Source organism: Elephantulus edwardii, unplaced genomic scaffold (assembly GCF_000299155.1).
Source record: "Elephantulus edwardii isolate Elephantulus edwardi_28Jun2011 unplaced genomic scaffold, EleEdw1.0 scaffold00031, whole genome shotgun sequence".
Lineage (NCBI taxonomy): Eukaryota > Metazoa > Chordata > Mammalia > Macroscelidea > Macroscelididae > Elephantulus > Elephantulus edwardii.
In genome coordinates this window covers 14,446,924-14,474,427 of record NW_006399781.1, presented here as the reverse complement: position 1 = coordinate 14,474,427, position 27,504 = coordinate 14,446,924, and the positions used below count along the sequence as shown (strand labels likewise).

Here is a 27,504-nt window from a genome sequence, read left to right as displayed (position 1 = left end):
TAAAAATGCATACATGCAATGTACACAGAAATATTTTTTCAAATATATTAATTGTGCAAATTAGCTGTCGTTAAAAAAGGTTGATATCTGAATTGACCTATATTAACATCACTTTAATTACCTTTGAGTGTGTCTGTAAAATATCGTTTCTTTAATGATTATAGAGTTTCTTTTCTAGTTACATTAGAAGATAAAATGTTGCTTGTAAAATTGTTGATCCCCTTTTCATACTTAATTTTAAGTCAGAAAATTAAATTAATTACATACATTTTTAACTTAAAATTTCACTATTCAATTGCATCCAGAATGTCTGTCTTTATTAAGCCTAAATGTTAAAGAAACACTTTTTAGAAGGGAAAAATTGAAATAAGCCTTTCCTTTATTTCCTCTCCAGCTACATCTACATCTACGACTGGGACAAGCCATCTGGTAAAGTGTGCCGAGAAGGAGAAAACTTTCTGTGTGAATGGAGGTGAATGCTTCATGGTGAAAGATCTTTCGAACCCATCAAGATACTTGTGCAAGTAAGAGAAGCAATCCTTTCTGTGGCTGTTTCCATAACTGCTTATTTCAGATGGTTTTGTGTCTTGTGATGAGCTGTTGTTTCTTTTCCAAATTTCGTGCCATTCTGTTGATTGGTAGGGCTTTTATTTGGAGAATGTTTGATAAGTTCACGCCATTTGTCTCCTCTGTTATAGCCAGACTTTTTTTTACCAGTGTTGGTGTTTTGTTTGTGTTTGGTTTTGTATGCGTTTTTTTGCCTTCATATGATGCTGCTTATATCGTGCTTTTTCTCATTATTACCCAGAAGAGGCATGCAGTTATCATAGAGGTGTAATATTTCCTACCCACTTTTGCATTTAATATGTAAAATAAGCTGTAAGATTATGTTCTTTCCTACTCCAGCAAACAACCTGCAGAATTACTAACTGGGATGCCTGAAAGAAGCAGAAGAACAGAAGACTGTTTCTTGATATATCTGTTACTTTTGGGGATTATCTTCTGGTTTCTTACTATTTATAAGAATGAAATGTTGGTTGACCTTGGTGAAAACACATTGAATTGTGTATTTGTAAATGAAGTTAATGTGGTGTATAGAAGGCAGACTCTTCTTCCACGTGCTATAGTTATTTATATGTGTACCTAGGATGGTATTCTTCCTCATGGCCAGAAATACTGGAAGTATGGCTAAGAATGATCACATGTACTCTCTTTCAACAGGGAGAGTAAGATAGTGAGGCATCGGTGCATTAAATATGTAAACTTTGTAGTAAAAATAAACATGGCTCGTTTAAAGTAAACATTTATGGTACTGTGCATCTAAGTCTAGTGTTGACGTTCTCTGCATGTGATAGGTGAATGCATAGTTTGATGTGAGTAAAAATGATAGCGAAAATTGCACATTTGCTTTGATCTTGACAATAATTGTGTTCCAAAAACTGAATTTTTAGTAAAGATGACATTTTAAAACATCTAGCAGATTTTGCTGATAGTTCATAATTAAAACATGGAATAGATACATTGTTCTAAAGTAGCAAAGCTTGCCTTAAGTAAGAAGAATGATGCTGTTGTAAAAAGTATTTCCTGCTTTAGAACATTAGCATGTGGCATCAGTGTTAACAAGAAAGAGCACATCTGCACAAAGGTGACTGCACCACTAAAAAGAATAATTGGCAGAATGAAACAAAAGACACAAGAAACAATTGACCAGTCCGTTTTCCTTTGACATCCTCCAAGTTGTATACAACTATATATGTATCAGTTAAGATAGTCTTAATAATACTTATAAGTAATAAAATGTGCCTTAGGAGGAGTGTTTTATAATTGTTACCTCCAGACAGAAATGCCATTTTTTTGGAAATGTTTTGTAGTTTCCAGTGTTGGATTAGACATTGGCTTCTCTGCTGTATGCTTCACAGGACCACGAGGTGATGCACAAATATCTCCCCAAAAATGTCTCTTTCTTGTCTTCAGAACCTTCTTTTAAAAGAAATAGTAACCGAGAGACAAGTTTCTGCAGCTATCTACCTATAGCCCTGTGTTGTGGTGCAATTTGTAACATATTAGGTAGGCTGTTAACAGAAAGATCATTGGTTCAGATCTGTAGGAGCAGTCTTCAGTAAAAATTTATAAACTTGAAAGCCTCACGGTGATTCACTCTGGGTTAGAATTGACTCTATGGTAGTGAGCTGTTTGGAACTTTTTTATTTTTTACAGGGGGTAGCGATGTAGAATGTTCATGGGTTGGCTAGATACCCTGAGGCTAGAGCTTTGAGGCTAGCAGAAGTGCTTTTAAAGAAAAAAAAAAGCCTAGAAACTGGGTTCTGAAAAAAATCACCAACGGGGAATCTTGAGAGAGCAAAGATCATCCTGGAAACATACAAGAATTCTATGAGTTAGTATTGGCTCAGAGTTCACTGTCTTAGCAATGAAGATTGATAACTTACAAAAGTAGATATTCCATTTTAAAGTTGATAAGCACAAGGAATTAGAAGAGTAGAATTTTAATGCAAATAATTAGTTAAATATCTCTTTCATGGTGATGCTGCTTACTGTTGACCAGGAACCAACTCACAGCTGACCCTCCAGTGGGTTTCAGAGGTAGCAAACTGCACGGGTGTTTATTGCCCACCTTTCTTCCACAGAAAAGCAGGCAGCAGATTGAAACCGTGCATCTTTCACTTGAACGTGCAGGATAAAAATGATAGAGGATTTAAGAAAGAATTTAATTTCTTTCAAATCTCAAACACTATTGTGTATTTTCTAAAATTTAGCCTTAATTAACTCACTTTTTTATCATTAATGTACTCAAATTTACCAATAATATCTCAAATCAACTTATAACAAATAACATTCTGCCACTTTTCTTATTGCCAAATTGTGACTCCCTATGCTTATAATAAAAAATAATAAAATGCATTAAGGTGATTAAATTTTATTGTTTCAGATTTTTTTTCTCCAATCACAGCAAAAAATGCCAGAAGCTAAGAGTTATAATCTATAAAATATGAAACCTATTTGTTATGTGGGAAACCTTGTTATTCTTTCCTAATCTTATACATACAGTGAAATTGTATTTCAAGAAATCTCCCAGAAAAAAAAATGAAGTAAATTATAATTCCTTAAATTGGTTACCATTTTAAACAATTGTATCCATATTATCTATGTCTCATATTTCTACGTCTTTAGAAAAGCATCTGAAACCACCATATTTTAATTATAATAATGAAACATGATCGTTTTTCATCATAGCCGTTGCAAGGATTTACAAGCTGAGTGAGTATATTTGATAGTTTCTGAATACCTCTAAGGAACTAGTGAGTTATTTTCCACATATTCATTTCAGCTATTCTGTAGCCCTCCCACGTCCTCTACAAAACATGCAATTGCATAAGTGCTAGTCATTTGTTCCATTTTGGCACTGTGCCAAAAACCATCATTTTTCTTTACTCACATAAGTTTTCATTAAATTTATAGCTAAATACAGAGGGAGGGAAGTCTCTTTTTTTGTTGTTTGTATGGGGCATGTTTGCTGGCACTTTAATTATTAGGAAAGCAGTAAACCACAAATAGACACTGAATTCTCCAGGCTAATTGTCCTATAGGTTATTTATGTCTTCTAATTCTCAGCAAATTGGCATTACATTATTGTACTGTTTTAATTGGAAATTTGGATTTTCAGAAAAGTGCTAAAATTTCTTACTGGCTTTTACCGAAAGTAAGAAAGAAGATTTTTTTTCTTTTTATTTTACAGCTCTAAGGTTGATAGCTCTCTTTCTGAAGCATGACTGTATTGATGTATCCAGGCAAGTCAATACCATGAGAGGAAGGGTTGGACTGTATTTAACATGCAAAATATTTCAGGCCTTTTTTTGTTAAGTGAAAGAGATAAATATGTTTTGTTTTTCAAATCTCTGCACTAAAAAAAAGAATATATGGCATTAAAAATAATCACTGCTCAGTATTTAAACCAAGGTACAAAATAACACATAGAATGATGTATTCTTCACTGATTTCTTGAAGAAGAACAGAAAATGCAAAGTTGTTACATTGGCTTATCATGGTGCTATTTGTGAAGACAATTCATAGTTTCCATATGGTCCATCTGTCTAGAGCAAAACATTACTGAAGCATGAGCCACACCATTCAAAACCAGCATTATCCTGAGTAAAGACATGACTCAGAAACACCACAAACATGGACTTTTCCAAGTAGTCTTTCTGGTCAATTAATCTACTGTTGCCTTCTTGGGAATTGAAGTAGAAGATTTTACAGCGAATCGCTTTTGTCTCTCAGTACAAAACAATTTGTTCCAAATGGATTAGTTATGTAACGGTTAACACTTCTCTGAGGGGAGATTTGCTGGATACTTGGACTTCCCCCCCCCCCCAGGGACCCAATGGGAACTTGAGTCGTATCTCTCATCTTTTATAGTTCTTTTCTCTCTACAGTAATTTAAAATTTATACTAGGAAAAAAAATATTGGTTGCAATTCTCGATTAATAGACGAGAAAATAGTCATAATTTTTTTGTTGTTGTTGCACTCTAGTTCTCAATGTTGTGGTGCAGTTCAAAGAAACAAGATAATTTGAACACAATATTTTCCAAGTATTTCTCTTTTCCTTTTCTGATTTTGTTTTGTTTTGGTTTTTTTATATATTGCATATGTCTCAGTTCTTCTGAGCAGCTTTATAAGAAGATTAATATTTTGGAAAATATTAACATGATTGCTTTAATAGAAAAATAAGGTCAGATCAAACTGTATTTAAATGCTGTATTTATAAACAAAGTATGTTTGCTATCCTGTGGACAGATGTGTTGTCTTTGTGTGATGACTACAGTTTGTATGAGTACTATAGTTTTAAATACCAGTTTTGGGGGGAGCAATTTTAATCCCTTTCACTTCAGTCCTACAAATAAAATCTGTATTTATAGTACAGAGTTAGTATGTTCACATTCTTCGCAGAAACACAGTGAAATTAAATGAGTTCATTTCTGCAAAAGTACATCTAACTCTTGGGGAGCAGGATTTTTTTTCTTATAATAAAAAGTAAGTGGTAGTATTACATGCTCTCTGAAGGCATAGGAAAAATACATACACCTGCCTTAACAGAATGTATTATCATATTTAAATCCCAGTTCTTCATTTTATGGAACACGAGCAGTTTTTATTTGATTTAGTGAGACCACCAGCTAGCTTTATAACTTTGGATTATCTCTGAACGTTGGCTTCTTTGTGTGCAAAAATCCTCAAAGAAATAAAATTTAGAAATAAGAAAAATGCCTTCAAATATTGACCTATGTGATTTCATAGAATTTGTTTTTATGGAACCCTGTAATATATGTAAAAGCCTCTATAATTTTAGGCATTATTGTAGGAGTCAGTTACATACAATTGATAGAGATAAAAGTTGCAACAAATAAATGGTAAACTAAATCAATAGAATATTAATTATACTTAATTATAAATTAATTTTTATATAATTTGAGTTATAATTCATTACAAATTAACCAATGTTTATAGCTTAGCTGTTCTTTATGTGAGACTTTTTTTTTGAAACAAGGAGAAAATTTAAGGAATAGCTTCTTGTCCTCTTTAGAACTTAATTTGTTTAGGAAAAAGAGGTAAAATAATACATCAATAAATACATTTCAAATAGTACAGTGCGGATTGTCAGAAGTCAGAAAAGACAAGACTAAACTAGAATAAGTTGAAAAACATATATATATATATATATATATATATATATATATATATATATAACCATCAATTATTGATCTTTCATAGTTAGTAGGCAAGTGATGAGGTTTCTGTGATAGTTGTGATATTAGTAGCTTGCATGGCTATAAATTAAACAGCAACAAAACTAAGACACTACAGTCAACCTGTAATTCTAACTGCCAGGTAGAAGACTTCAGACATTGTGAGAGCAAACAGGACAGCCCAGCAACTTCTTGATCAGGGGAATGATGCCATAAATACAGCATATGTTCGGCTTCCATAAAGGTTAATGAACTTAAAAATTATCTAAGGAAGAGAAAATCAGAGACATTCACTTATTCATTCATTGCTATTGAATCAGCTGACTGATTCAAAGCAGACTCTCCAGCAAGTTTTCAAGGCTCTAACTTGCAAAGAGAAGATTGCTCATATTTCTCCCTTGAAAGTAATGTTAATTTAAAAAATCCTCATATAAAGTTGATGATTATATTTCTACTATTTATTAATATCTGGGTTAACACAATTAAGCAGGAGAGTTATACTTAAAGCTGAATTCTGTAACATCATCATCGTAACTATAAAAGAAAAAATTGGGATAATAAAATAGATATACACTTGGCACTTGAAAAATACCAGTTTGAGCTACATGGGCACACTTATACGTCGAAATTTTTCTTGTTTTTGTTTGTTTGCTTTGGGGTTTTCTTTGGTGTTTGATGGTTTTTTTGTTCTGTTTTGGTTTTTTTGTGATGAGCTCAGTTGTTGCTAATAAACCCTGAGTGAGCAGTTTGTCCTTTCCTGAAGATGACTGAAATGATTAGGGCCACAGTGTGTTCTCAGGAGATACTTAAAATGTGTAAGAGCTGCAGCAACAACAGGAGGTAAATCCACATGTATATGGATCCAGATAGTAGAAACTCATGTTGTTCAAGGGTCAGTCCTTGCAACTATAAATTATTTTTCTGTTTTCAGTTGCTCAGGATTTGGTCACCCCAAAACCCTCATCCATGGTATTGCCCAAGTACCAACTGTATGTTGGGATGGAACCCCAGTTCGTAAGAACAGGTATCTGACTCCACCCTAACAACAATCATGAAAGGGTCCTTTCTTGGAAATTAGTGTTATACTCATTTGTAGCATTTCTCTGTATTTTAACAACAGATATTGATAGTTTTTGTGAGATAAGTGGGTAAGACTTTTATGGCTCAAATCTGCATAACTCTACAAGGAGATCTGTCCTGCATCATTTCTGTGTTTTCACAAGGCTTGCTATATGCTTAAAAACCATTTCCCATGGAATTGATTCCAATTCATGATGAGCTTGTATATCAAGAGTAGGACTGTGCTCCACAGCGTTCTCAATGTCTGATTTTTCACGGATTATAGAACCTTTCTTCTGAGACACCTCTGGGTGGACTTGAACACCGAACATCTCAATTAGCAGTTTAACACATCAACTCTGTGGACCAGCTGGAGACTCCCTGCTATGTGCTTTAATCCTCTGCAGTCATATTGGTTCCAACTCATAGTGGCTCAAAGTAGATCGGCCTTGTGGAGTTTCTGAAACAAATAGATCTTTATTTCATGGGTTCAAGTGACTTGAGTTTTCACTGAGCAGCTGACCACTTCAACCACTGTACCCCTGGAGACCCTGCTGTGTGTTTTGAAAAATTCAAACGCCACTTTCCTCCATTGGGCTATAAATTGCAACAGGAGATTGCTTATACTTTTCTCAAGAGCTTGTTCATGGATTCAAATAACTGAAGATGTGCTGCCTTTGAGTTGGCTGCTCAACTCGCTACAGCACACCAGTGTGCTGTAATTTTCACTTACGAAGTTTTATAGAAGGACATCTTTTTCTTTCTAAAGGATCTAATCTGAGCCTAATGCAAATATCTGAGTTGTTGTTGTGGTGGTGTACCATTAAGTCAGAACCAACCCATAGCTGAACCTCCAGTGGGTTTTCAGAAGCAATAAAACACACAGAATTATACTACCCATCTTTCTCCCATAGAACAACTGTTCATTTTAAACCACATACTTTTGCATTGGAAGCACAATTCCTTACCACCACACTGTCAAAGATCCCTAATGTTCTGAGTTGTCGTTGTTACGTGCCGTGAAGTCTCCTGTGACTCACAGCGACCTTATGTACAACAACCCTAAACCCTGCTCTATCTTGTGCCAATCTTCTTGTCTCTGACACACCTAACTCCCATTACCCCAGTCACTGAATCAGTCCATCTTATCGAGGGCCTTCCTCTCCTGCACTGTCCCTCCACCTTGCCAAGCATGATGTCCTTCTCCAAGGACTAGTCCCTCCTTGCAACATGTCCAAAGTATGTCAGGTGAAACTTCAGAATCTTTGCCTCCAAGGAGCAGCCTGGTCTCACCCTCTCTAGGATGAACCTGTTCATTATCTTTGCAGTAAATACTCAGCATATTCAATACTCTTGTTCAGCACCACAAGTCAAAGGCATTAATTCTTCTTCTATCATCCGTAATCATTGTCTAGCTTTCTGATGTATAGTACGTAATTGAAGACTCTGGCTTTGATCAGACACACCTTAGTTTGTGTCTTTTTTTTTCTTATAGAAACAGCTAGCTAGGCATTCTCTCTCTCTCTGTGTGTGTGTATGTGTGTGTGTGTGTGTACTCTTTCTACAAACCAGGCTCTGTACTAGCTTTAAGGATGAAGTGGTGAATGAAATCAGACTGACCTCGGTGCTTATGGAGTCTGTGGACTACTAAGAATAAGAAACATAGTTCAGAAAAAAAAAAGTAGTTTGAGTAATTTGATGTAATTCCGAATTATAGTTGTATCAAGTGTCAAATATATATTTAGAAGTCAAAGAAATGTATTGTGAGAACACTAAACCAGTCAAAAATAAAAGATCTATGAAAACAAGTGGATTCAATAGCTCTGACCTTAAGAAGTGTACAGTCTGTTGAGAGTAATATACACAATTTTGAACTATTCTTATTAAATTAGTTAAATTAAATGTGGATATTTAGATAGTTTGTTATAAAATGGGGTAGTTGAAGTGGAACCAAAAGCTGGTCTGAGGATCTGAGCTGTTTGATGAGAGAAGAAGGGCGTCCTCTGGAGAAGAAGAGCAAACCCCAAGCTAGCAGTCCATAACTCATTGTGTCAGAATGACGTGGAGATGTATAGACTGTAGAGTGATCCCGTATCTGATTAAATGGTTTGACACACAAACTTAAGGATACATCATGTAGAGTAAACAATGGCGAGGGATTCGGTCTGCAGATGAGCATTTCAGAACAAGCTGTACAAACAGTATCTTAGGAAGGGCACCAGGGTTCAAGCAAAGAGGGGTTAATTCATAAACAGTGCCTCCCCCGTCACCATTTATCCATGAGCCTAGAGTGAGTGATCTCTTTTCTCTCTCTCTCTCTCTCTCTCTCTCTCTCTCTCTCTCTCTCTCTCTCGTTGTTGTTAATTATTGTCGAGTCAGAGGCAATTCATAGCGACCCTATGAAGTAGAGTCCTCGATGCTTAGGTGCCTGTGTGTGTGTGTGTGTGTGTGTGTGTGTGTGTGTGTATGTTTTTATCTCAAGATCTGAAACTGGCCCAGGATTATGATAAAAATGAAAAGGGATCCTACATCCTGGCTGAAGAGTGACAAGGGAGATCTGGGGTTAGATCCATAGGAAACACTATTAGGACATCTTGTATTTAATGTTTTCTTTAATGTTGTAAATCAAGACATACCCTTAAGGAAATAAATGGTTTTTGCAGATAATACTGTTAAGGATTGAATTCTGCCCCCCGCCCCAAATATGTGTTATAAATCCTAACTTCTTTGGCTGTGGTTATAATCTTAATTTGAGAGTGGCCCATCTTTGTTACATTAATGAAGCAAGATTAGTGTGAAGTCTATTTTAAATCAATCTCTTTTGAAATACAGAAGAAATTAAATTCAAAAACAGAGGAGATACAGGATAAGAGAGATGTCAAGACACATGGACATGTCCAAGGGAATAGAAAGCGGAAGCTGAGGAAACAAAGACCTTCCTCCAGAGATGACAGAGGGAAAGCCTCACCTGTGCTCTTTCTCTGAATTCGTACGTTTCAGCCTCTTGAACTATAAAAAAAAGAAATTTAAGTATGTTAAAACAATAGAAATACTTGTGACATTTCTGTAATAGCTTCATGAGATAACTAAGACAGATGCCAAAAAAGAACTCTAAAACAAATTAGAAAAGCATAATACAAGCCTCAAGAAATTTCACTCAAAGATAGCTAACAGAATGAGGTTCATCATGGAAAAATGCAGACCAATAGTAACAATACATTTGGGAATGAAAAATCTGTAACACAGACAATAAGCCAGTAAGTGGGTGATTTCTGTAAAGAATGTGTAGCAGGCTACGCGGTGAGAAGAGTCAATGTCTGCAATAGGAAACTGTGAAAGAGCAGAGCAGAGCAACTTGACCTGGTGTATGCACTGGTGTATCCATCCACTGCCAACTCTAATTTACAGAGTGAACAGAAGACCTTGGTATCTGTCACTAAAACTCACTGATATCCCTTAATAGATATATAAGTTGACACTTTCATTATTTAGTTTGTAAACATAGACACCAAACCAACATCATTGCTCTAGTATTAATAATAGATACTAGAATAGGGGAAAAAAATCCCATCTTATAATTTCAATGAAATTAGTTCCTAGGGGGTAAGGAACTGCACTGCATTCCTAAAGGCACATGGTGCAAGTCCAGCAGCTGCTCCATGGGAGAAGAATGGGCAGTCGTGTGATTTTCTGCCTCTTAAAACCTGCCATAGCATCACCTGTGGGTAGGTTCCGACTCTAGACACTACACAACAACAAATATAGGGAGATAGATATAGAGATATAACTAGGTGGAAGGATGGATGGATAGATAGATAGATAGATAGATAGATAGATAGATAGATAGATGGATGAAAGTGAGAGAGAGAAAAAATATGTATAGTGAAGTTGGTAGATGGTACAGGATAGGGCAAAGTTCAGTTCTGTTGTTCATAGGATCACTGTTAGTCAAAGTAAATTCAAGAGCACCTGACAACATCATAGTGAAAGGAAAGAGAGTGTGTGTGTTTGTGTGTGTGTGTGTAGATTTACCTCTATACACACACAAAATCCCCTGTATTTATACACACATACAGACACATGTGTATGTGCTTGATTATCATTCAAACACTTGTATTTTTCAAAGAAATAAAATTCTTGGAGTTTTCATAGACTAATTAAAAAAATAATATTAAAATCAGATTAAATTTAGAGTTCTCTCCTCTCCCATGAAAGTAATTCATTGCATAGCGCACTTACCTTCTAATACAGAATGTTGATAATTTAGGCATATACATCAGAAGCTAAAGAGTCTTCCTGTTCTTTTAGAAATTTATTCTATAGAGTTTAATTAGAGCTTCTAGATGAGATGAGTTTGTATTTTCATTCATTTCCCTACACAATCCTTGACAGCTACAATTTGCTTATGTAGAAACTATTCCAGCCAGTTTTCATTTCTTTCCATGTGATATGTCAACAGTCCTAAACGTCTACCACTGTTGCTTCATGTCTATTTTTGCTGATGAATTAAAGTGCAGAACAATAGATATTTTGTGGTTTACCTTCACGATTGTTTTTAACATCCATCCTATCCATAGTGATTTTAAAGACTTTGAGTCTTATGTCAGCCTTCAGTGGTTTCAGAAGAAATGATGCTGAGTTTAGGCCCAGTAACTCCATGTATTAGAATGAATGAAACTTGAGAAAACTTAAATAGTAGGAGATACTTTAGCATATCAGTTGCTTAAATTCCTGCCTTTTATCAACAATGGAGTTTGTGGTTGAATAAAGCCAAATGGCTGTCCATGCCAAACAGCAAAATACTCTCCTGCCCAGAAAAGAAGACCTCACCCTCCATCTTTAGAGTGCCAGTCTCTTACATTTTAAATTTGAACAGACTTATCTCTTGGGGATTTTATTAAAATACATGTTCTTAGTTCTGGTCTAAAATGTAAAATTCTGCATTTCCACTAACAAGCTCCCAGGAGATGCTGATGTTCTTGGTCCATGGACTACTGTTTGAATAGTACAGCTTTAACTAGGAAAATCCATTTCCCAAATGAAGATCTGCATTTGCGATAGGACGGTTCTGCTTTTGATGGTGTGGATAGTGCAAAAGGCATTTGTGCACCTCCAATAGATCTGAGTTCCAGTGTTGTTGTATCAAATATTCCATGTGGTCTTAGTATGCAGCAAAGCTACTATCCTGTAAAGTAATGCTAGTTTTTCTGGGAAATATTTTATCAGAAGTTTGAAGTAATTGGAAAATTGACTGTGTAGGATTTTTACTTTCTTGCTCTATACTTGTTATTCATCCAATTCTTTGCATCTAGACTACCTAAATGATATTTTTAGAAAGAATATATTACTTTACACAAGGGATTAATGATTGTTTATCTTATTTTTAATGTCATGAGCCTTAAATGCATATCTTGCCTTGTCTCAAATGGCACATGTACACATATTCTTTTTCTCTCACACACACATACCATCTCCCTCTTTCTTTTCTCTTTTCTCCTCTCTCTCTCTCCCCCCTCTTTTTCTCTCTCTCTCACATGCACACACATCACTTAGAGTTTTCACATATCATCATGTTCTTTCTTTGAAAAAGAAGAGAACTGTAGCATAATAAAAAATATAAATTTTCTTTTTAAAAAATGCAAGACGTTAAAGTAGAAAGATCATTAAAAAAATGTCTTTAGGTCGGAAATAGCCTATTTATTTACATGTTATTGTATATCCATATGAATGTGTAGTCTTGCTTCAGAAACTGTAAACTATCTACATCAGAAATTGTTATATGTTTTATAGAAAACAAGTTTCCATGTGTTTTTCTTATGTATTTGTGAAGATGTTCTTACTGAAGCATGTAGAATGACATTTTTTAATGAAAATGGCTCAACCTCATAGGTTATAGCTCTCATACACATATCTCTTTAGATAAATCATGTTCTTTTCATTGCACAAATGTCTTCTAACCAGAAATAACTAGTTTCCCAATATACATTTTTCAAGAATTCAAGAGAGTTATATTGAGACAAAATATTTATTGTTAATTTTACTGGTATTATCATTAATGGAGCTTTGGTGGCCTAGTGGCAAGAAGCTGCACTGTAATCCCAAAGGCACAGGGTTTGAGGCCACCAACTGCTCCTCAGAAGGATGGGCAGTCTCCTCCTGTGCTGCCTCTGAAAACCCACTGGAGGGTCAGCTATAGGTTGGTTCTGACTCGATGGTACACAACAAAAATAACATTATGCCTCTTACATAAATACTTACGGAAAATAAAATCTAGAACTAGTACTCTTTTTTATCTCTTACACTATTATTAACAAATTCTTAGAGACTCCAATTCCTTGTCATCTATTCAGAACCCAGTCATAGCTGACCCTACAGCAGGTTTTCAGCGACTGTAAATCACATGAGAGGAGAATTCCCATCTTTCTCCTGATCCTCTTCCTGAACCGAAACATTAATTATTCCAAATAAGTGGACATTTTTATAATACAGAGTTTGACTTGAAGGGCACACATCAGCTTTTACCTTAATATTTGTGACAAATTAATAATCGTGCTTCTCCCCCTGAATCAGTTAGAAACTGAAAAAAATGTAGTGACTGTTCTTATATACAGATGTTCATTTGCTCTTTTCCCCCCCATTTATTCCTGAAAGATTGTGAAGTACGTGCTGTCAGAACTAAATTGTATTAGATAACTACTTTGGATAAGTATGTTTGCTTACTAGACCCTTTTGATAACCCTGTTTATTATGCTTTAGTTACTTAAGCAACAACAAAAAGATAATTGTAAAGGACTTTCATAATATTTAAGCACACTGCATGACATGAAATAGTACATTGTATTACCATGGTAGAATTTTGATAATGTAAAAATACGTGTATGAGAAAAATGTGTGAGGTGTATGGTAGGATTTCTAAAATAGCTCGATTCAAATAAAAATGACATCTATTAAATACTATAGTAGAAGAAGAACCATTATAATATTATAAAAGTGTTTGTCTTTGATTTTTGGACAATTGAGTTAAGTAAAATTTACACGAAAAAAATTTCGTTTCTACTGTATCTAGTTCAAGAAAAAATGAGATTTACTAGGTAGCAGTATTTTAAAAATGGAAATTACTTTTTATTGTCAGGAAATATTAGAGTATAGAAATATTTGTCTTGTAGTTTAAGATCCATTACATAACTATTTCTAGAGCTGTTTAATTTATATAAAAATGCCACTGAAAGATGTACAAAATTGGATGTATATAAAAGAAATACCTCAGGTTATTTAATAAAGGTAATGAGTGTGGGGGGAATATAAATTGTTAGAAACTACTTGATTATAAGGTCCTAAGTGTCACTGCACAGTAGCAAATGAAATAATGACCAAGGGACAGTGACATGGCTGAAGAGGGATCTTCAATTCAAAGTGTCCCCCTCATTCTAGTTATATTTCAGTTCACTGATCTTTTGAAGACAGAAGCAAACAATGAATATCTATAACCACAGTTTTCACAGGACTTGGTTCTCTAAATGTTTGTCGTTTAATATTTTTTTTTCTTTTGTGTTGTTCTGTAACCGGGTCATTTGTAGGAATCTCCGTATTCCATAGGCGGAAAGTTGCCAGTCTGAGTTGTGTCTTTAGTGTTCTGTTGCTCATCACATTTTTGCCCTCTAGGTGCCAGCCAGGATTCACTGGAGCAAGATGTACTGAGAATGTGCCCATGAAAGTCCAAACCCAAGAAAGTATGTTAAAATAATGTGAAATTTACTTTCTCCCCAAACTACAGCAACAACAGCTACTACTTGGTGCTTTATACAACTCAGTTGTAATTGATTCCTTTTGTTCTAATTATGGTTCAGACACTCGAGGCATAGACCCATTATATGATGTTACCTACAGTTGTAAAAATGGCCAGATCATCGGGACCACCACTGATTCTGGCAAGGAAGGCAGGCAAGGCAAGAATTTTTATTTTCTTTCCACATTTGACTAATGTTATCAAATGAAAAACTGAGAGAATAAGTCAGATTTAATTTCAAGTGGCTCCCTCTGAAGGAAAGAAGTCACCTAAACGACTTGGACCTTTCTGTCATACAAACTCAAGCATTACATTTTGTCCAAAATTTTAAATCATTTTTGGGAAATGCCTGAGTCTAAAAGCCATGATTAGCACAAAGATTCAGTTCCTGAGAGTAAAGTCACCAAGTTCAGTCAAAAGACACTGAAGGAGCTTCTTTCTAGCATATATTCACCTCTTCTCTTTTTTTTCTCTGTTTTTCTACCATTGTTTTTTTGTTTCTTCTCTCAGGTGCCCAAATGAGTTTACTGGTGATCGTTGCCAAAACTACGTAATGGCCAGCTTCTACAGTACGTCCACTCCCTTTCTGTCTCTGCCTGAATAGGAGCATGCTCAGTCGGTCCTGCTTTCTTGTTGCTGCACCTCCCCTCAGATCTCACCTAGAGCTAGATGTGTTTTACCAGGTCTAATATTGACTGCCTCTGCCTGTCGCATGAGAACATTAACAAAAGCAACTGTACTACTTCTCTGTTTGTGACTAAGTGGGCTCCAAGTTACTAATAGGTGTGCGAGAAATGAGAGTCAATATCAAGCAGTGAAATCACAATAAAGGCATTCAAAAGTCTCACTTTTATTGATAAAATAAAAGCATTCCACTAAACAGTCCATCTTCTTTATAAAATGACAACATTCAGAAAAGGTTGTTGCTTGAGTTGTAATCCATATACAACTGAAATGATGGTAAGTTTATTTGGGTTTTGAATGTATTATTTCTAACAAATAAACATAATAAAAAGAGTTCAGGTGTTTCTCTTTATTAATCAAACAGTTTGCATTCAGGTATTAAAAAAAGCACTCATTAGGAAAATTAAAAACAAGCATTTCACAGCAAATGAGGGATTCTGACTTACAGTTATATTGCTTAGGAAATAAATCAGGGCTAGTATAAATAACCAAAGGGGTTTTTTTAAGTTACTTTTGAAAGTGATGTCAGGAGAAGTTTTTGTTTCATATGTAGACTTGTGAAATTCTGGTAGACTTTGGTGGCTTCTTGATTCTGAACATCTTTTATAGAAGACTCAATTCTGATTTTATGTCATATCATAGATAGATGGGCTATCTTTTTGTCCTTTTTTGAATGGAAACTACTCGTTTTTACTGTCCTTGCTTTCAAAACATTGTATTCAAAAACAGAGTTATTCTTTTAGGTCAAAGTTGGAATATTTTTTCCTTCTTTAGAGTCATATAGTAAGTATTTTAGAGTTTTCAGATAATACAGTATACTTTCACAACTAAATTATGCCATGTAGTATGAAAACAGTTATAGGCAATATATAACTGGATAAGCATGACTTTGTATCAGTATAACTTTATTTATAAAACAAGCAATAGGCTAAATTTGGCCAGCATGACATAGTTTGCTGACCACTGATTTAAACAGTCTGTTACCAACATAAAAGATATTTCACGTAGCTTATGACACTTTAAATTGTCATTACACAAGAAACAGTGCTGTGAGTGACCTTTTGGGAGTCCTAATAGTATCTTATATTGTTGTTGTTGGTGTGTGCCATTGAATCAGAACTAACCCATAGTTGACCCTCCAATAAATTTTCAGGGGCAGTAATCACACGGGAGGAGATGCCTGAAAATGTGAAGTTAGGAAACTCATATTAATAGTCACAGTAGTTACCAGAATAGAACCTGTAATTGGTGAAATTAGGCCCATAGTATTTAATCTCTTAATGAGTTGTTGCTTATATATTTTATATCTATGTATCTGATTATTGATTTTTCAGTTTCCCAAAAATAAAATTGCCTACAACATAAATTCTCCAATGCAACTTTTACTTTATTCACAAATATTAAAATATTATGCTTTTAGAAAACAGGCTTTTTCCCCCTCCAGGGCTATAAATTAATATTTTAAAGGCAAATAAGATGGAGCCTAATAATGGAGGGGAATCAGTCAGTCATTACACTGGAGTCAGGACTGACTCAGAGCTGATCATCCAGCAGGTTTTCAGAGAATGTAAATCACATGACAGGAGACTGCCTGTCTTTCTTATGCAAAGAAACTGGTGAATTGAAACCACCTGCCTTTTGCTTGACCACATAACTTCTTACCTAGGAGACCAAGAGAACTCCCTAACAAAGGGGGTACAGAATGAAATTTTATTTATCACTTGAAAACTGTTTCTTTTAGAAATGTTTCAAATAACAAATTTAGCAAATCTTCATGACAATATAAAACAATTGAATTATATTTTAGACCTTAATGAAAATTCTACTTAACGTTATCATTATATTTATTATTGCAAAGAATTTCCTAGCATTCAAAAGATTATGTAGGGCACTATGTAGAGAGAAGAACATTAAAACAGAAGGAATTTTCCCAATAATAATGTAATTAGATCTGGCAATAATGACCAGAGAAAATATTCTCAGCTTTTCTTTCAGATCATTCTCCTAAGACATTAAAAATAGCCACCATGTATTTACGACTTTCAGAGTGTGATTCCTTAAGTAAATTCCTTACTAAGCCTTAAATGACACTTTTGGAGAGCATCCAGGGAAGCAGTGTTTGCGTTTAACCTGATTTAGCAGGATGACTAGGAAGCCCATTTATGAACAAAATATGGAATGGCTGTAATACCACATGTCTGGAAAAGGAAGGACTTCCAGTCAGAAACTGCTTTTCCAAGGTTCCTTTGCACAGTTAATTTACTAACCTCTGTCTTAAATTCTCAATTTTTATCTCTATATAGCCTTACATAGAAGGCAAAAAAGAAAGTTACTTTTGGTTCTCATAAGTCCTTTCTATCCATGTAACAATTAATGGTGCAAAAAAGTGATAGGAAGTGTCACCACAGCAACTGTTGGTATTCAGAAAATCTGGAAAACATTGATTAAATTTTACAAGAAAGATATTCACCATTTTCAAAAAGAAACATTTAAAAACTTAAAACACATTTTCAGTTTAAAGGTAAACATTCTAAAAGAATGTGCAATTTTATAAAATATTTATTAGCACATAATTCTTATTGGTAGGGATACACTTATTATGGATGGAATGTCCTGTGGGGCATTTATTGACTTATAAAAAATGGAAATTTTTCATTTAAAATATGAAGTAAAGGAGCAAATATATTTTATCTGGCTTCCTGGAAGGCAGCAATCTGTCTTGAAATAAAACACATTTATTGCAGGTTCTAGGAAACTATTATCAAGGTTAGTCAACTTTATATTTAACTTATCTTAACACACTATTCCCAGTTCAAAAGTTCATGTTGAGTTAGCAGGGGTGTGTGTGTGTGTGTGTGTGTAAGCAATCTATAATCAAGTTAGAGAGGGGCAAAGAAAGCATACACAACTTCAATACTTATAAACTGTGGAATATATTTTATATAAATAATTGTATATTAAAAACTATAGGCTATCCCAAGCTTTTAGACTATTTTAAATAAGAGTACAGTTTCAGAATTTTTAAATAAAATCTCAAAGTATATAAACTTCAGTGTGATTTTATATTGTATATTACTAGTACATATTATTTGTGTTCATTTACAAATGCTTCCCAACCCATTACAGTTACCCATTTATCAGACATATTTATCTTGTCCACAGTAGACTGAACACTCTACCTATGAGGGAGTTATCCTAAACTTCAGTCATACCTGAGAATTTTTGTGTTTATTTCTTGTGTTTCTATGTACATGGAAACTGGGGATAAAGGAGAAAGTCTCCTTTACATTTTAAAGGGGTCAGTAGCAAATAGAGAGTGGTAATATGTGAGAAAATCAGGCGTGGAGGGACCCAACCCAAAACATTTACAAAGGTAAGTATGAAATTAGAAGTCAAGTGCTAATTTGGTCCCACTCAGGAATAGTTTTCCTAAAACTCCTGTGGAAAACTCATAGGTACAGAAAATTAAAACTACATTTACATCTATGAAATTATTTTGCAAGAAAAGGCCCAAGGTATAAAAGACTAAACTCCCTAATGTCTTTAAACTTTAAAAGAAACCATCACTCCATATACACATGATTTCAGTTTTTCAAGAAAAAAAATGTTCTTCTAATGAAATTGAAAATTTAAATTAACCTGCAGGTTAATCATCTTTCTTCAAACATTTATAAGATCCTAAGGCAAAAGATTAGTGAGTCAATATTTAATAATTTCTGAATACTCTTAGATTTAAATGAATGTTTCCTATTGCTCAGTGCACAGCAGGAAATAACATGGGGGGAACCCTAAATTGTTTACAGTAACCTTTGTGTTTGTGAATTATTAATTTAATTTGAAAAATGTAGTGGCTAGGCAGAAGTTCAGTAGAAAACATATGATACATAATGAGCCTCCACCAACATTAGATTAAACATAACAGCTACGAAGTAATAACCTCTTCCTCTCATGAAAAGTGTGTGTGGATTCTGCTTTTCTTGACTCACAATAAAATAAATGTAGCAGCTACCAACAGTACAGATAAATTACAGCAGCGTTTGCTCCAGGTCTAGAATGACTGATGCATGCTTCTTCTGCTTGTTTCCTCGTTAGGACTTATGGCCAGGAGAGATTGTAATTTTAAGTGCCAGTTTCCCATTGAGTTATTTGAAATTGGAGCTGCCTGATATGAATGACTTCCCATGAACTGAAATTATAGTTAGGCTCACAGACTTACCTATAAAACTGTAAATGCAGTAATATGTATGCATGGGCATGCCACTAATTTTATTGAAGGTTTAACCAAGCTTTCTACACAAGTGATACACATCATTAGCAGTGTTCACGTAGACAGAGAATAAGGATTCACTGGAAAGAATTTTTTAAAAATATATTCTTGCCAAAAAAAAAAAATATATATATTCTTGATATTAACCCTTAAAATACTACTGACTAGAGGGAGGGAAAAGTGAAGTGAGAGAAAGAATGCCAAGGGGGGAAAAATGGTCATACACTTTCATGGGATATATAAGAAATGTGTGTGTATGTATATATATATATATCTCAGCATCCTCAGAAAAGGAATTTTTCACCTTGATTTTCTGAATTTTATATGAAGGAGGCAAAGGGCAAGGTTAAAAAAAAAAACAACTGACAAATTGTCACACGGAGGCAATGAAATTTAGTTGGATATGAATACATTTTTATTTTGCTGTAAACTTTGTGCAGTCAGTTTACTACAAACCCTCTTCACTACTAACACCAGCTTTATTAATAGAAAAATTTAGATTCTTTGTACTCTGCAGTACACATACACAGTGTCCCATTACCATTGTACCTGTCTTTATTGTTCAACACCGCCCCAATTCTAAACACTTCATTTCTAAAGGGGTAGAGAATTTCTAGAAATTATATTTTAAGATAAACCCCGATATCTTTTTATAGAACACTCTTAGTCATGAAATTGGTAAAAAAAAAAAAGAGAAATAAACCTGAACGCAGCCAGTACATTAAGATAAATTAAAAAAACATCAGTTCTGCCCTTCTGCTGCTGGCTAATATAGTTGGTTTGGGGGGCACATCCTTCTCTCATGGTACCTCTTTTACTCCTGAGAGGCCCTTTCAAGACATGTTAGGATCTTTAGCATCTTATTGGAAAAACTAATTCATCCGAAGTCACATGGCAAGGTACATGGCAGTGACAGACCATCACCTCTTTTATTCCCTCTCTTCAGTGAGTTAAATTACTTTTTTTATAATTTTTATTTATTTATTTATTCTTTTTATGTGTGTACCGTCAAATTGGATCTGACTGGTACAGGAGGCGATTGTTCCTCCTTCTTCAGCAGAGCATCTGGTGGATTTGAACCACACACCTCTGGGATTGCAGTGCAGTTTCCTGCCACTAGGCCACCAGAGCTCGCCAAGTTGAATTACTTTTCCATTTCCAAATTGATGTTTTCGTAAGAGAATCACCCTTGACCCTCATTGTTTCTTCAAAACTTCGAAAATTCCTCCTCGTATTTAGACACCCTCTCCACCCCTCCCCTATATTTCTCAAGTGTGGAGCTAAAGGAAGAGAATACAAAGCTCTAAACCACTGGTTTCATTTGCTTCCCTTCTTTCTAATTCGTGCTTCAACTAAAGTGCAAGAAAAATAAGTGAAATCCTAAAGGATCTTACATGCAGGAACTTTACTAATTTTTGTCTAAAACTAAAAGTGGCTTTTCTGCAGATTTTTGTATGGTTTCCTTTTTGCCCCCTTTGCCCATTTATTCACACGAGACGGTGCAGCTTTAGCTGTTCCTGCAGACCTGAGTCTGGGGCTTCAGCAGACCAGGATTGCTGCTGTGAGCTCACACCTTTTGGGTCCCTCCTTCTACTTACTGGGCAGGTGATCTAAGCACCTAGGCCCTAAAGAACTCTCAGAGCATCGTCTAAAAGAATTCCGTCAGAGAAGCTCACACTGTGCATCTATTACCTGATTTTCTCTCTGGTATTTGAGAAAGTAATAAAATTAACTAAGGACCTCGGGCATATTACCTACCCTCTCTTTTAACAGTTTGAAAATGGCAGAGAGAGTTGTCCCGTGCCACAATGGGAATAAAATGGAAAACTGGGAGCAAACACAGTTTCTTGTCCCAATTTCTTGTCTGGCTTGTTTGTCAGAAGGATGTATTGCTCTCTGTGAATGAAATATGCAAGTGGTAAGGATAGGAGGAGAGAAGCCAAAACAAACCCAAAATAAAACAAACTCCTTAGAATTGCTGAAAAGCATAAAGTCAGTTTGATAAAATGTTCAGATCCATTTGCTTGGGTACTACTCTTGGCACTGTCACCATGTTTTGGGATTGAAATTTTCAACATCCTGGTAAAATTTCTGCTTTTTAAAAAGAAGAGATTGAAATGATCTCTAATGTCTTTTCTGCAAACGTCTGTATTTCTATCTTTAACAATGAAGTATTGAAAAAAACAGCACTTCACCCTCAGTCAGGTCTTTTTAAGGGTTAATAAAGTGTGCTGATGTTTGCACACCTCAAAAAAGAGAAGTTCCTTTTGCAGCCCCTGAAGTAGCTACCTGAACACTGCTTTACTAGCCCTGAGCCCTGTTCAGTGTGCACGCACAGAAATCCGTAGTAGTCATGTGTAATGTGTTTTGGAGTGCAGTGTATTGCTCTTTTCTGAAACTTTTTTCCCTTTCTTTTTTTTTTGTTTTTGTTTTGTTTTGTCAACTTTCTGTATTGGCAGAGCATCTTGGGATTGAATTTATGGGTATGAACAATCATCATTCCTTTTAGCCTGCAGAATGTAGAACCTATGAGCTTAAATCTTTTTCCCTTCCTCCTTTTACCTTTCAGTTCCTAACTAATTTCCTTTTTCTTTAGAAGGGGTCATACAGCTATAACAATGATTTCTCTGCATTCAGTCATATGATTAGTTTACTGAAGTGTTACGGAGTCCAGCAGCTTTTAGAATCCCAAACTTTATATACGGTTTATAAAAACAAAACCACCTCACCAGCTGCAAATTCATAAATTTTCCATGTTGCTGATTGGATATGGCTGTAGCATTATATTAAATCTGGGGTAAGCTGGAGTGGTGCATAGGGCTACAAAAGGAATCAAATAAGGGTCCATTATATTAAATCTGGGGTAAGCTGGAGTGGTGCATAGGGCTACAAAAGGAATCAAATAAGGGTCCAGAGAACAAAAGAAACCGTGAAATGCATCATCTTAAATACACATTTTAGATTAATAGGAGTTTGATATAGACATTTTTAAGTCGTCTATTTAATGTTGTTGCTGTTGTTTTCAAGTCTGTTCTGACTCACAGCCCCCTGTGCACTACTGAATGAAAATGCCAGGGCCTGAATGAAAAGCACTGCTTTGTTTGAGCCCCTTGTAGCCACTACCAATTCACCATGTCCAGGAGTTTTCTTTTCCCTGACCCACTACTATTTATAAGGTGGAAGAGAAAGTCCTCCCATGACACATAATGATATAAGCACAGGTTTGAGTCACCCTGGCTTTCTGGAGAGGTTCAAGCATCACTGTCGTCACTTCATTATCTTATGAGCAGGAGACTAGAAAATGGAAAGAAATATGCCTTGTGCTCCTTTAGGTAGACATTCTAGTCCTGGTAGAATTAAATTTGAGTCACTGATATTTTTTTCCTTTCGAGGAACCACACTGATAATTTCACACTATAGTCATATAATGTGTTGTTTTAGCTTAGAAAATTTGGGTAAAAAACAGCAGAGGCTGGTGAGGAAGAGGGAAGTTGTGCCACCTTCACTGAGGTCCTGCAGAGACGCCCTATAGAAGATGTCTCTTTGGATGTCACCCTGGCCTGCAGCGTGGTCATGGATCATCAAAGAAAAGCTGTGATTTCCAGGACACTTCACAAAACCTGACCCCTGGGTCCTTGCACACACAACTCACCAGCAGCTGCTGCCTTCTTTTCAGTGACAGATAACCTCACAATCTACACCTGATATCCCTTCTATGCTCAGTGGCATATGAAGCAATTGCAAATTCTATCAGTAACAGGAAAGTGACTAAACTACCCATATCCTCAAAAACACATTCCAGAACAAAGCTCTTAATTGACAGATAACATCTCCAAATTATTAACTTTTATATAACAGAGAACGTCATCTCCCAAGAGTCCATAGTACAGTGGATGTGCCACCGTCACTAAGGTAGCTCTTCTTCTATGGCAGAAGGCTTATAAATTGAATTTCATGCCCTCAAGACAAAAATTGTCCCACTTCTGAAAAGGCTGTCTGCTCTTTTTTACAGGAAAGGAAAAAAAAATCCCTCACTCTTAACCATTGTAGCATCTTTGTGCTGCCTTACTGCTTAGAGTCCACTAAGCCAGTGCTTCACATCCTTAAGGAAAACAAGACCTTAAAGGTCAGCAAAAAGTGAGGGGTGGGGGGAATCCCAAAAATCATGAGACCTGCTTCTTGGCATGGTCAGATCAAATTGAAAGAATTGATAGCAATACCAGCCAAGTTTCAGAAGTGTTTCTGCTTCTTTAGGCCAATTGGACAATTTTTTTCTTTTCTTTACTGCTTCCTCTTACTTAACTCTTGGCTTTGTTGACCTTACTGTCATATGGTAAAAAAAAAAAAAGAAGAGTGGGTTAAAAGAATCCAACTATTCAAATGTTTTCTTTTAATATATTAACATGTCAGTATTATGTGTAAAATCAGAGAAAAATAGAAATTTAATTTAAAACAGGTTATATATTGACTCAATGCTCATATAAACTCAATCTATGATGCTTGGCTTAACTTGGGTTAATACAATATTTTGACTTAGCCATTGATTTTTAGGGAGATACCATTTTATTTCTGAAAGAATCCATTCCATGACTCATTTAGAAGACATGATGAATCACCACACACCATTTGTTCACAAACTCAACAGTCCTCTTCATAATCATCACCAGTTCTAAGAAGCTAGTCAAAGAATCTCTGATGCTTCTTTGCCCTTATATATGTCTCTGTGTTTATAGTTTGCAGAAATAACTCCACAACTGTTTCTAAAAATAGAATATTAAGCTATCAGAGAGAGATGCTACCATGACTTTACAGTTTCAAAAGAAGTAACACTAGAGTGAACTAGATTAAGCAGAAGAGGGCACAAGAGAAAGAGCCTTCATTTTCTCAGCAACAACACTTCCGCTCTTGTCTATTACCCAAGTCATCACACCAAAGGAGCCCTTCTCTGTGGTCTTCTGGCCTTGGAGAAGGGCTGATGGAGTGAGACTTCTGCTTAGCTACATGAAGGATCTGGATGGATGCCAAAGTCTAGCAAGAAGCTGCCATGACATCCATTCACAGATTAACACTTCATAAAATTTGATTTCTTGTCCTGTGGCTATGGGGGCCGAAGAGCAGGCACAAGCAATTAACGTACAAGCACCTACACGTCGCGTCCTCATTTGACTTTTGCGGCACAGTGAATGTGTGACACCAACTCTGTGTTTTCTGGTGCATTGCTTCACCGCAGTTCACCAGCTGCTTCGCTTTCTAATTGTGGCTTTCACACGCCCGCTAGCCTAGGCTAGGAGTTATGCTGTATGGGATAACCCTTCCAACTTTGCATCCACCTTTATTCCCCACCCAAGCATTTCTTTCCTCTGGTTTTCTTTTATTTATTTTTCCTCCCTTAGTATCAGGCATGCTGTGCCAGGGACATCAGATGGCTCCTTAACTTTTAACCTTATTTTCCCTTGTCCTTTACTTCCTTACTCACTCTGTCATTCTGTCAGTCTGGCTGTCCTCTTGGTTTATTTTTCCTTTCCACTTCCAACCCCTTCTTTGGTTTGTTTTTGTATAATCTATGCAGTGTTTTCTAGTCTTTTATCCACTGACTTCTGTTCTCCTTCTCCTCCTGTTAATAATAACCAGTGCTATATTAATTGATTTGACAATGTTTCTGATCTGTTAACTGGAATTTGATTACCATGGGCTTGGCTTGTAGGAAATGTTTTATTTACTGATAAGGTTCACTGTATCACAGCAATTAAAATTCACTTTGTCATTTCAAGAGAACATCCTTTGAGTTGCCCTCTCCCACTGGAGGAGATGAGAGGAGTACCTAAGACTGGGAATAGAAACGAAATATTCCTGGAGGGTCTCATGTTGATGTCCAAATGAGACAGCTCCATTAGCATGCCATTCCCCAATTTTTGCCCGGCTTTACTCTATAGAATAGCAAGTAAGTAGTTTACAGTGTTTCCTACACATGAGTGTCATTGTCTTCTGAGTGAACTTGAAAATGTCTCTCAATAAGTGTAATTGGACTGATTGCAAACTTAGATGCCAAGGGATCAGGTCACCATTAGATCCACAAATTGTGTTAAGAATAAGGCCTTCCTTGGTATAATATAATTATCGCCTAAAGCAGCTGATTTGCAAATCAAAAAAAATCATGACTTGGAGTCTCTAATTGCATCTGGGGACACTAGTGGCCTTAGATCAAAGCTTTAAGCACCCCCACATCATTAGGATAACCTGCATTAGCTAATTTGCCATATTGGCACTGATGAGAAAATTTAAACTATTTTGAAAATTTAAACTACATTTCTGCAAGTAGTTTCTTTATACTGATATCTCAGTTCTCTAAGGGCAGTAGGTAAAGTATTAAGACTTGTTATTTAAAAGACAAGTCTATGATTTTGCCCAGCGGTTTCTTAGAACCCATCATGCAGTGCTTTCTCTCATGAAGTTTCCTGTTAGTCATTATAGTATTGCTTCTTGTCTTCTCATCTTGTGGTTAAATCATAGGGATCCTGCCACATTCTGGTTGCTAACTACAAGCCAAGCTCATGTTTGCAAATGTTTTCCCATTTATTGTTAAGAATTAATTAGAAATGGTTCTTTGTAAAGACCACTGGAATAAAACGGATGGTATAAAATAGCCAGGATATAAAAAGGGAGGAGGGAGGGGAGAGAGGAGGCAACCTGAGGTTTTTTGGCGGGTGATAATTCCTGTTGTCTTTGCAAGATATTAAAAAAAAAAAAGTACAACCATTATTGTAATTATCGTCTTACAGTTCGTACTTAAGATTCGTATCTTATTATTAAAGCAATTGTATAGCTAATTATTTTAGTAGTATTATTTGTAAATGGCCCCAGCTGTCTTTGCTGCTGGTGTTTAGATACATCTGTATATTTAATGAGTTATCATTCAACTAATGTGAAGTTGGACAGTGCCATGCATCATGCCAACCGTTCTGATTCAAAGGCCTGGCAACTAAAGTGGCTTACAGTGACATTTGCTCTCATCCCTTTCCAGAAGCTGAGGAGCTCTACCAGAAGAGAGTGCTGACCATAACTGGCATCTGCATCGCCCTGCTTGTGGTTGGCATCATGTGTGTGGTGGCCTACTGCAAAACCAAGTAAACCTTTCTCCTCCATGCTTTATGCTCGACTTTGTGCAGGGCAGGCAGGTTCACAAGCAGAGGCTTTGCAGAAACTAGGCTCCACACTCTAGGCTTGTCAATGAGAGTGTTAGGGAGGGGAACTTTCCCCATTGTCCTCACAACAATCCACTTCAAAATCTTTCCTACATTAAAAACCACTTCATAGAAACCACTGCTTAGTTGTTTTGTCCATAAGACTTCTGATAAGTGATCCCTGTCCTGTGGCTAAGGGAGGGCTAGAGGGACAGGCAGACAGGAGCATACCTGTGCCTCTGTGTTTGTGGGTATACACAGAAGAGGAGTGAGTTTGTCATGTCACTGAGGACAAGTCCAATTTGCAGAGAAACTGAGGTGAAGGACACATTTGGCAACTGCAATACTGTTTTCTAAAAGTTACTCTGATTGTTTTTCAAGTCTATCCAATTAGGTCACTTGTACAAACAGTCTCCAATTGTGAGGTGTGAAGAATTAATCTAATGAGAAGAAAATGAAGCAAAATATGCTTTGAAAATATAAAAAAGAAGACATTAAACTTATTTATGCTTGTTGTGTTTATTGTTGTGTACCATTGAGTCAGAATGCCCAACCCATAGCTGACCCTCCAGTGGGTTTTTAGAGGCAATTTCTCATACAGGGGGATATTGCCCATCCTTTTTCTGCAGAGCAGCTGGTGGATTTGAACCGCATGCCTTTGGTATTGCAGTGCAGATTTTTTGCCACTAGGCCACCAGAGCTCCCTATTGTGTTATAATTTGGTCTGTATTTTCAAATAAAAGTGTAATATGACAGGAGTTTCT

The 27,504-nt window shown here is 35.8% G+C and overlaps 1 protein-coding gene across 4 annotated transcripts in view; it reads left to right on the top strand.

Moving 5' to 3' along the window:
• LOC102844713 (pro-neuregulin-3, membrane-bound isoform-like) overlaps window positions 1–27,504 on the top strand; it is a 252,668-nt gene that overhangs the window by 216,244 nt on the left and 8,920 nt on the right. The window contains exons 7-10 of one of the 4 annotated variants that reach the window (XM_006884116.1): window positions 395–524; window positions 15,119–15,177; window positions 22,019–22,042; window positions 26,581–26,683. In XM_006884116.1, the coding sequence (XP_006884178.1) occupies window positions 395–524; window positions 15,119–15,177; window positions 22,019–22,042; window positions 26,581–26,683 (316 nt within the window). Of the gene's footprint in view, window positions 1–394; window positions 525–14,484; window positions 14,553–15,118; window positions 15,326–22,018; window positions 22,043–26,580; window positions 26,684–27,504 lie in introns of those variants that run through there. The other 3 variants (XM_006884118.1, XM_006884117.1, XM_006884119.1) reach the window with 3 other exon arrangements.